This window comes from Sinocyclocheilus anshuiensis, unplaced genomic scaffold (genome assembly GCF_001515605.1).
Source record: "Sinocyclocheilus anshuiensis isolate Anshui unplaced genomic scaffold, SAMN03320099.WGS_v1.1 scaffold1543, whole genome shotgun sequence".
NCBI lineage: Eukaryota > Metazoa > Chordata > Actinopteri > Cypriniformes > Cyprinidae > Sinocyclocheilus > Sinocyclocheilus anshuiensis.
This window is the reverse complement of record NW_015551074.1, coordinates 1,227,590-1,239,087: the sequence shown is the minus strand read 5'-3', so window position 1 is coordinate 1,239,087 and position 11,498 is coordinate 1,227,590. Positions and strand designations below refer to the sequence as shown.

At 37.1% G+C, this 11,498-nt stretch overlaps 1 protein-coding gene across 1 annotated transcript in view; it reads right to left on the bottom strand.

Moving 5' to 3' along the window:
• ptpro (protein tyrosine phosphatase receptor type O) overlaps positions 1 to 11,498 on the bottom strand; it is a 43,400-nt gene that overhangs the window by 7,718 nt on the left and 24,184 nt on the right. The window contains exons 10-16 of the mRNA XM_016452161.1: positions 10,969 to 11,080; positions 10,573 to 10,736; positions 7,506 to 7,626; positions 6,698 to 6,831; positions 4,810 to 4,951; positions 1,315 to 1,435; positions 88 to 156 (exon numbers count right to left, since the gene is read on the bottom strand). Of these exons, the coding sequence (XP_016307647.1) occupies positions 88 to 156; positions 1,315 to 1,435; positions 4,810 to 4,951; positions 6,698 to 6,831; positions 7,506 to 7,626; positions 10,573 to 10,736; positions 10,969 to 11,080 (863 nt within the window). The remainder of the gene's footprint in view (positions 1 to 87; positions 157 to 1,314; positions 1,436 to 4,809; positions 4,952 to 6,697; positions 6,832 to 7,505; positions 7,627 to 10,572; positions 10,737 to 10,968; positions 11,081 to 11,498) is intronic.

Here is an 11,498-nt window from a genome sequence, read left to right as displayed (position 1 = left end):
GTGTGAGTGTGTGTGTGTGTGTGTGTGTGTGTGAGTGTGTGAGGGTGTGTGTGATTGATTGACAGCGAGAAACGCAGGAGCTCCTACCAGTTATACGGCAGCTTCCCGTCTCGCTCGAAAGAGGCGAAATTCACGAAGGTTTCAGCGCCGCACTCCCTGAAATCAGACAAATGATGAAGACAGTTAACAGCTCAAAAATCACTTAAATGTAGCACTAATTTCATCAATCCGCACTAATCCAGTGCACTTTCAGATTCTGAAACACTGCAATCCATGTGCATTACACTGCAAAAATGATGTTCTTCCTCAGTCTCGTTTTACAGTATTAAATAAAGTAATAAATAAATATCACAGATATTACTCCTGCCGGTAACGGAAACTCAAAATAAGAAGGCTGTCATCATTTTTGACACATCAAAGTAACGTGAGTTAAGTAATCAGATTACGTTTTTTAAAGTAACTAGTAAAGTAACGAATTACTTTTAAATTTAAAACAAAATATCTGAGATACTCTTTCAAATAAGTAATGCAAGTTACTGCAGGTTTATTAATTTAATTTTAGCTGTTAAAGGGTCCTTACAGTTGCCAAAAATATAACATATGGGTTTTTTGTTATTAAAAAAAGAAATAAACAAGCCCAGCTCAGGTGACAAAAAGTAACGTAATGCATTACTTTCGATACAAAAGTAACTATGTAACGCAATTAGTTACTTAGTTACACAATATTGTAATGGATTACTTTTAAAAGTAACTTTCCCCATCACTGCTCACCCTTACGTCGAATGCTTTTCTTCTGCGAAACACAAACTAAGACATTCTGAAGTGTGTTTCCTCTGTTTTTGCAAACACAGTGAAAGTCGATGGGGTCCAAATCAACAAAAACATAACCGGGACATTTTACAGCATCTCAATGAGTAAATGATGACAGCGTAAACTACTTCTTAAATCAAGACACATTTACTTGAGAAGCAAGATATTAGTCTTGTTTTAATAAAAATGCATCAAAATGAAGTGAGTTTTTGCTTAAAACGGGAACAAATATCTGAAAGAGTCAAAAAAATCATCTTGTTTTCCCTTTTAATTAAGTTGATTCTTCTGAGCCCATTATCTGTTTTTGTTTTTAGCTTTTGATGCATTTTCCATAAAACAATATTCCAAGTCACTTTGCATCTCAAGTACTGGAAAATGACAAAAATACTGACTTTTTGCAACAAAAAAATTCAAAAGCTCTGACTGAGTTGTATAGAGTCACATGATGAGCGGCTGATTTTCTGTTAAAGCATGAATGTGAATGAGCTGAGTGATGTTGCTCACCGGCTCAGCTCCATGTGTTTCTTGCGCAGCACCAGCAGAAAGAGCACCAGCAAACTGATGAGCAGAACACTGAGAACCGCCAGCGCAGAGATCGCCGCAACACTCGGGTTCATCTCGCGCACTGCACACACACACACACACTACAGCTACATTCACTGAAACACTGAACTCTTCAATTCACCAGTCTGAGAGAAACAGAGCTCAGAACTACGAAAGCTCATTTCCGCCGCTGAATGAAAAAACGAGGCATTTGCAGAGTTCACATCTCGCAATCCTGACTTCTGTTCTCAGAACTGAGATGTAAACTCGCAAATGCGTGTGTTGTGAAGTCAGAATCGCAAATTACAATTCTGAGAGAAAAAGTCACAATTAAGAGTTTATATCTTTCAATTCCGACTTTATTTCTAATCAGTGCAACTTTATTTTCTTGCATTAATGAGTTTATATCTAGCGATTCTGGCTTTTCCTCTGAGTTTCAATCTTAAAATTCTGACTTTTTCTCGCAATAAAGTTTATATCTTGCAATTTTGACTTTATTTCTCATAATTGCGACTTTATTTCTCACCATTTTTACTTTATTTCTCATAATTGCGACTTTATATCTCACAATTCTGACTTTATTTCTCACAATTGCGACTATTTCTCAGAATTCTGAGTTATCTTGAAATTCTGACTTCCTCGCAATTACAACTTTATTTTCTCGCAATTATGAGTTTATTTCTCATGATTGTGACTTTATTTCTCATAATTGCAACTTTATGTCTCACAATTCTGACTTTATTTCTTATAATTCTGACTTTATTTTTCAGAATTGCAAGTTTAAATCTTGAAATTCTGACTTTCTCGCAATTACAAGTTTATATCTCGCAATTCTGACTTTATTTCTCACAATTTTGACTTTATTTCTCACAATTCTGACTTTATTTCTCATAACTGTGACGTTATTTCTCATAATTGCGACTTTATTTCTCAGAATTTTTACTTTATTTCTCAATAACTATGATGTTATTTCTTACAATTCTGATTTTATTTCTCATAATTGCAACTTTATTTCTCACAATTCTGACTTTATTTCTCATAATTGCAACTTTATTTTTTGTTTAGTGCCATGTGCTTTCTCCTGTCGATTGTCTGACCCCGCCTATCTTGTTACCTCATTATTGTTTCAGTTATTCCATCTGTGTCTCCCTCGTTACCTGCCCTACTTAGTCTCCTTGTGTTTGCAGTCCTGTGCTGTTTCGTTATTTGTCGTATGTGGTCTAATGTGTCTGTGTGCTCCTTGTTTTAGCCTGCTATACCTGTTCCTGTGTGGCCTTGCCGAGCTGTGCCCTGTTCTGGCCTTCCTGCCGGTTTTTCCCCCTTGGGGTAGCTTTTGTTAGTTTTGTTTATTTGTATTATTAATAAAGAGCCCGATTACTGCATCTTTGAGTCCTCGCCTCATCTCTCCACATGGACTGTGACAGAACGAAACAACCATTAGAGGATTCAGCAGAAGATGGGCATATTTTTGTTTCCGGCTCCCATTGAGCAGGAGACCGTCTTCAAGGACCTACCCTTGGCCAGAGGACTGCTACTATGCAACCAGAACTATCGCCCTTTTGAGGTAGGGCATATTTTTGTTTCCGGCTCCCATTGAGCAGGAGACCGTCTTTAAGGACCTACCCTTGGCCAGAGGACTGCTACTATGCAACCAGAACTATCGCCCTTTTGAGGTGTATGCTCAAGCCCTCCTTGATGAGACCGAGGGGCTAGGCTTTAGTGAGTGCACCCTTATACACGCCTTTCTCGCTGGACTGGATGACCCTGTTGATTTTGAGGAGCTGGGGGATTCAGAAGCCTGGACTTATTGGGAGGTGGTCGACTACTGTTGCCAGCTAATGGAGAGGCAACTGCTGCAGGAGGAGTGGGTTCCTCTCCCTGTTCTTCCCACCTCCCAGCCTGTGCCCATTCCCGCCGGTTTGCCTCGTTCTCAGAGGAGAAGGAGGAGGAGGAGAGCTCCTACTCAATTGCCACGGCTGGTGATCCCAAGTCCGGTGATCCTGGAGGACCCAACTCTGGTGGTCCCGAGTCCGGTGGTCCTGGAGGACCCGAGTCCGGTGGTCTTTAGTCCGGTGATCCTAGAGGACCCGACTCTGGTGGTCCTGAGTCCGGTGGTCCTGGAGGACCCGACTCTTGTGGTCCCGAGTCCGGTGGTCCTGGAGGACCCGACTCTGGTGGTCTCAGGTCACCACAGAGCCGCCCAATTTCACTGCTGCTGCCATAGTCAAGAAGGCTGTCTTTGCCTTTGGCCTCTGGACTGCTCTGCGTGCATGGGAGCATTCAGAGTCCACTCCAGAACCTGCTCCAATCTGGGAGCATTCAGAGTCCACTCCAGAATCTGCTCCAGTCCTGGAGCCCTCAGAGTCCACTCCAGAGTCTGCTCCAATCCGGAAACCCTCAGAGTCCACTCCCGAGTTTGCTCCAGTCCGGGAGCCCTTAGAGTCCACTCCAGCATCCACTCCAGAGCCCGCTCCAGTCCAGGAGCCCTCAGAGTCCACTCATGAACCCGCTTTAGTTTGGGAGCCCGCTCCAGTCCAGGAACCTTCAGAGTCCACTCCAGAGCCTGCTCCAGTTCGCACCGAGGTGGCGACTTCTGCTGCAGAACCTCCTGAGGTGGCAGCATCCACTTCAGCTCCTCTCTGGGCGGTGGCGCCCACCCACTCCTGAACTCTCAGTCTGTCTTGCCCCAGCCAAGGAGACTGTTGCTGAACTGTCTGCCGGTCCTGTTACGGCCATCAAGGCTGTTAATAACCTCTCTGTGCTCTTCATTGCAGTCCTGCCTGAGCCACCAGGGGAGTCATCTGCCTTGTTAACCTTGGTTAACTCCGAGGTGGTCATCGGATCCGCCCTTACTGCCTGCCAAGCTCCCGGCTCTGCCCTGGTCACCCGCCGGGGTTCCTGTTTGGCCGGAGCGTCGCTGGTCTGTCCCTCCGGCTCTGCCCTGGTGGGCTTACGCTCCGCCCTGGCCTCCTGCTCTGCCGGCTCCACCCTGGTCACTTGCTCTGCCACAGTCTCCAGGCCCTCTCCCACTCCACGGGCCTGGCCCACCATCCCTCCCCCTGTTCCGCCTCCTCTCCACCTCCCTCCTGGACTCTTGTTTTGTGCCTCGGACTGTGGAGAGTCTGGAATCCGCTCCTTAGAGAGGGGGTTCTGTCACAGTCTTCAGCTGGTGTGCCCAGGATGGCCACCAGAGGACACTGTGTGTTTGTGCAAGCACATGGCTTGTGTTGTGTTTGTTTGGTGCTATGTGTTTTCTCCTGTCGATTGTCTGACCCCGCCCATCTTGTTACCTCATTATTGTATCAGTTATTCCACCTGTGTCTCCCTCGTTACCTGCCCTACTTAGTCTCCTTGTGTTTGCAGTCCTGTGCTGTTGCGTTATTTGTTGTATGTGGTCTAATGTGTCTGTGTGCTCCTTGTTTTAACGGAAGCTCAGTGTGTGAAAGCTCTCCTCACCGGATGTGCTGACGGTGATGAACGCCGGCTCACTGGCGCTGCTGTAGCTGCTGCTGATCACGCTGCAGTTGTATGAAGAGGACGGCTGCAGTCCTGACACGGTCACGACACAAGCGGCGGTGAGCAGCGGCTCGCGCACCTTCTGAACCACACACACACACACACACACATGACGAGCCTCGATCCCACAATGCACTGCTGCCATTCTGATGAAGGCTGAGGCTTTAAAGCGACAGGATCCGGAAATACATCACAACACATCAGTAACACTTCACAATTGTTACAATTAGTTACTAGCAATTACAATGACTTCTAAAGCATTCATTAATCTTAGTTAATGTTAATTTCAACATTAACTGATGCATTATCTGTTAGTAATTTATGGACCTGAGAAACATAAACTAACAATGAACAGCTGTGATTTTACTAACTAACCTTAACAAAGACAGCACTACTGTAACAAATATATTGGTCATTGTTAGTTAATGCATTAACTAATGTTAACTAATAGTACCTTACTGTAAAGTTTTACTGAATGGCAACACTTTAAAATAAGGTTTTACATTAGTTAACACGAACTAACAATGGAAAATTATTCTTTAAGCATTTATTAATTTTATTTAATAATTTCAACATTTACTAATACGTTATTAAAATCAAACATTATTTTATTATTTTATAATATTAATATTATGTAACTGAGCTAACGTGAGCTAATTAACAATAAACAGCTGCATTTTTAATAGTGCTGTCAAATTGATTAATCGCGAAAGTTTGTTTACATAATATATGTGTGTATTGTGTATATTTATGTATAATATAAATCATAAATAAATATGAATATGAATATATTTCTTAAATATATTTAATGCTAGTTAATAATACAGTAGTTCATTATGTTAGTTCTCAGTGCATTGACTAATGTTTAATGTTCCTGTAGAAGCATTGCTCATCCTCAGTTCAGTGTAGTTAACTAATGTTAACAAATGAAACCTGGCTGTAAATTGTTACTGAGTTATAGTGCACAAATTCCTCCTGCTTTTATCATCACACACAGAACCATAAAGGACCTCCATCACAATCTGCATCTCCAGATGTTTGCACACACGTGTGGTTATGATATTGATCAGAAGCTCTTACTTTGCTCTCTCTGTTGACTCGCAGCGGTCTGCAGACGATCTGATAGAAGTCCACGACGCCGTCCTCCGTCCAGAGCAGCGTGACGGCCGCGTCGGTGGCGTTGACCACGTACAGCGACTTCGGAGGAGCCGGTTCTGTTCGCAAAACAGCCAAACGCCACACTACTTACAAGAAAACGGCTTAAAAACAACTAAAATAAAAAGGGAGCAGCCACGACAGTCCTGACAGCGTCTGAACAGGAAGTTATTATGAGAACAGAAAACACACGCTCAGATATATACACATACATTATGTAAACACAAACGTTTATTTTGGATGCGATTAATCGCGATTAATCGATTTGACCGCACTATTTTTTTTTTTTACAAAGATTAATAAATACTGTAACAAATGTGTTGCTCGCTGTTAATGTTAGTTTACGTTGCATTAACTAGTAGGACCTTACTGTAAAGTGTTAATGAATTACGAATCGTGAATAAATAAATTATTTGTTATATTTAATTAATGCATTATCTAACATGAACTAACAATGAACAACTGATTATTATTTTTTATTATTATTATTTTATTATTTTTTATTATATTATTTTTTATTATGTTTATTATTATTGTTGTTATTTTATTATTATTATTATTATATTAAATTTTATAATTGTTTATTATTATTATTATTATATTACATCACAATCTGCATCTCCAGATGTTTGCACACACATGTGTGGTTATGATATTGATCAGTAGCTCTTACTTTGCTCTCTCTGTTGACTCGCAGCGGTCTGCAGACGATCTGATAGAAGTCCACGACGCCGTCCTCCGTCCAGAGCAGCGTGACGGCCGCGTCGGTGGCGTTGACCACGTACAGCGACTTCGGAGGAGCCGGTTCTGTTCGCAAAACAGCCAAACGCCACACTACTTACAAGAAAACGGCTTAAAAACAACTAAAATAAAAAGGGAGCAGCCACGACAGTCCTGACAGCGTCTGAACAGGAAGTTATTATGAGAACAGAAAACACACGCTCAGCAGTAAACTAGCAGCGCTTTTAGTTTTAGTTTTGGACTTGATTGTGCGAACAGCTCCGACTTCACATTCACTAAAGGAAGAGATCAGGATGAGTTTGTTTCTGCATCAGGTTTGGAGAAATGTAGCATAATCCACAAGTAATCCACACCACTCCAGTCCATCAGTTAACATCTGGAGAAGACAAAAGCTGAGACAAATCCAACATTAAGATGTTTTTGACTAAAATACATAGTCTATAATTCATAATAACGTTTCCTCCAGTGAAAAAGTGCATCTGTTGTCTCTCACATATGTGTTTAGAGCTGTTTAAACGCTGCTTGATCTGTGCAGATTTCTCTCTGATTCAGACCAGAACACTTTTTCACTGGAGGAAGCCTTATTATGGATTATAGACTCTATGTATTTTAGTTAAAAGCGTCTTAATGCTGGATTTGTTTCAGCTTTTGTCTTCTCCAGATGTTCACTGAGTGCTGTGGATTATTGTGATGTTTTTATCAGCTCTCGTTCTGACGGCACCCATTCACCTGCCACTGACCGAGTTTGATGATGTGCGGCGCAGATGTGTTGTGGCTCGTCTCGGTGCAGGCGGACACGGTCAGGTTGTAGATGTCTCCGGGAGGAAGAGCCAGAGACGCCTTCATCATGTTGCGAGTCACCTGAAACACAGTCGTCAGGCGCAGCGATGAGTCGGAGCCATAGCAACCGTCTCCATGGCGACACTGCACATTCACACAGGCTTCAGTGGAGAGGTCTGTGTAATACATCTCAGCTGGGCTCCGTGTGTGTGGAAACATTCAGCCGTCGCTAATTAACCGTGAGATAAATGTGTGTGCGCTGGGTAATTAGATTCATTACAGGCTAACGGCGCAATCTCATGAGTCTCAGAGAGTCTTACCCTCATATTACCGCGGTAAATCATTAGCTACTTTAAACATTATAACTATAATCTTATTAATAATAAATAAAATTAGATAAAAAAATAAAAAGATGGGCATCATTTAATGTAATAAAACCTTGAATGTGATCTGATTGTGATTCTTCATGTATACAATATACATAATAATTTTTTATATAAATTACATATGTTTAAAATAACACTATAATAAGTGAATATCTAATCTGCTCATGTATATATACAGTATATATACATACGTAGTTTTTAAAATTATTATATTTATTTAATTTATTTTATTAATGTATGGGTGGTTTGAGAAAAATAAATATCACATGAAAAAAAGGAATGAAAATGTCTATGGAAAACAGGGTTATCATCATTAGATAAAGCTAAAACCATAAATATATGACTTGAAATAAACATTAACTAACTTGTTTTATTTCAGCAAGTCGCCGAGGCCACTACTCATCATTGTAATTTTTGTTTAAAGTTGAAGTACTAAAATAACAAGAACTAAAAACTAAAATTATTCAGACAAAACAGAAAAAAACATTTAAAAAAATATATATATATAAAAAATGTTTTTTTACTAAAATTACTAAAACTAAAATGAAACGGAAAATATACTAAAATAACAAAAAATAATTAAAAAAAGCATTAAAAAAACTAATAAATATGAAAAAACACAACAAATTTACTAAAAACTAATAAAAATTATTCAGACATTAAAAAAACTAACACATGTGAAAAAACACAAATTTACTAAAACTACTAAAATTAAAATGAAACAAAAAATATACGAAAACAACAAAAAAAAGAATAAAAATTATTCAGACATAAAAAACTAATAAATATGAAAAACAACAAATGTACTAAAACTACTAAAATTAAAATTAAACAAAAAATATATGAAAACAATAAAAAAATAATAAAAATTATTCAGACATAAAAAACTAATAAATATACTAAAATAACAAAAACTAAAATCTACAACTTAGTAAAAAATTATTCAGACATAAAAAAACTCCAAAAACTAATAAATATGAAAAAACACAAATTTACTAAAACTACTAAAACTAAAATGAAACAAAAAATATATTAAAATAACAAAAAATAAAAAAAATTATTCAGACATAAAAAACGAACATATTACCGCGGTAAATCATTAGCTACTTTAAACATTATAACTATAATCTTATTAATAATAAATAAAATTAGATAAAAAAATAAAAAGATGGGCATCATTTAATGTAATAAAACCTTGAATGTGATCTGATTGTGATTCTTCATGTATACAATATACATAATAATTTTTTATATAAATTACATATGTTTAAAATAACACTATAATAAGTGAATATCTAATCTGCTCATGTATATATACAGTATATATACATACGTAGTTTTTAAAATTATTATATTTATTTAATTTATTTTATTAATGTATGGGTGGTTTGAGAAAAATAAATATCACATGAAAAAAAGGAATGAAAATGTCTATGGAAAACAGGGTTATCATCATTAGATAAAGCTAAAACCATAAATATATGACTTGAAATAAACATTAACTAACTTGTTTTATTTCAGCAAGTCGCCGAGGCCACTACTCATCATTGTAATTTTTGTTTAAAGTTGAAGTACTAAAATAACAAGAACTAAAAACTAAAATTATTCAGACAAAACAGAAAAAAACATTTAAAAAAATATATATATATAAAAAATGTTTTTTTACTAAAATTACTAAAACTAAAATGAAACGGAAAATATACTAAAATAACAAAAAATAATTAAAAAAAGCATTAAAAAAACTAATAAATATGAAAAAACACAACAAATTTACTAAAAACTAATAAAAATTATTCAGACATTAAAAAAACTAACACATGTGAAAAAACACAAATTTACTAAAACTACTAAAATTAAAATGAAACAAAAAATATACGAAAACAACAAAAAAAAGAATAAAAATTATTCAGACATAAAAAACTAATAAATATGAAAAACAACAAATGTACTAAAACTACTAAAATTAAAATTAAACAAAAAATATATGAAAACAATAAAAAAATAATAAAAATTATTCAGACATAAAAAACTAATAAATATGAAAAACAACAAATGTACTAAAACTACTAAAATTAAAATTAAACAAAAAATATATGAAAACAATAAAAAAATAATAAAAATTATTCAGACATAAAAAACTAATAAATATACTAAAATAACAAAAACTAAAATCTACAAAAATTATAAAAATTATTCAGACATAAAAAAACTCCAAAAACTAATAAATATGAAAAAACACAAATGTACTAAAACTACTAAAACTAAAATGAAACAAAAAATATATTAAAATAACAAAAAATAATAAAAATTATTCAGACATAAAAAACGAATAAATATGAAAACATAACAAAAACGAAAACTTAATTAAAAATTAGTCAGACATTAAAATACTCCAAAAACTAATAAATATGACAAAAAAACACAACAAATTTACTAAAATTGAAAATGAAACAAAATATAAAAACCATAATAGTAAATCAATGACACTAAATAACACTGATGGAAACCAATGGAATGTAAGGAGAATGGGAAGACATTTAAACAATGTTCTTATGTGGTGTACTTGCTTTACACGTGTTGATAATGCCCAGCTGTTTGTGGCGGTGATGCTCATGTAGCAGGGTTTGTTGCTGAGACTCACGTGGATGGAGTAGCGTCTCCTCGCGCTCTTCTTCGCCTCGGCCGTCAGCTGCCAGTGCAGCAAGCGTGAGTGCGAGAGATCGGTGAACAGATCGCCGTAAGTCCAGCGCACGAACAACGTCCCGTGAGAGTACTCCACCGTCGAGATGTGAGGCGCTTCGGGAGCTGGCGAGCACACACAGGTTAGTTAGTTAGTTAGTTAGTGACACGGGTCGGGTCAGAGGTCATGTGACCGGCGCACCTGTGACGAAGCTGACGGTGGAAGCGTCGCAGCAGACCAGCGCCGGCTCGGACCACGTCTCCATCGTCACGCGGAACTGATAGAACCAGGCCGGCAGGTTAGTTAGTTAGTTAGTTAGTGACACGGGTCGGGTCAGAGGTCATGTGACCGGCGCACCTGTGACGAAGCTGACGGTGGAAGCGTCACAGCAGACCAGCGCCGGCTCGGACCATGTCTCCATCGTCACGCGGAACTGATAGAACCAGGCCGGCAGCAGATCCGTCACTCTCTGAGGACCACATCTCAGTAAACATGATTGTAATAGTATTTCTCATCACACTCAGCATCTCTACTGATCAGCTGAGCTGCTTCATTCAGTCAAACCAGGGTTCTGACGTTCAAAAACCTGCAGCAGTCTCATTTTAGTTTGATTGAGATACTATTATATATTTAATTAATTATTTATTTAAATATGCATATGTATTTAATATTTTGAGTTTTTTTGTTTTATTTTCTTTTGTAATTTTTAGTACATTTTATTCATTCTTTTGAATGTCTATATAGTTTCTATTTTAGTTTTATTGAGATACTTATATTGAGAATTATATATATATATATATATTTAATTAAGTAATTATATATATATATATATATATATGTGTGTGTGTGTATTATTATTATTATTATTATTTAAATTTTTTTTTACT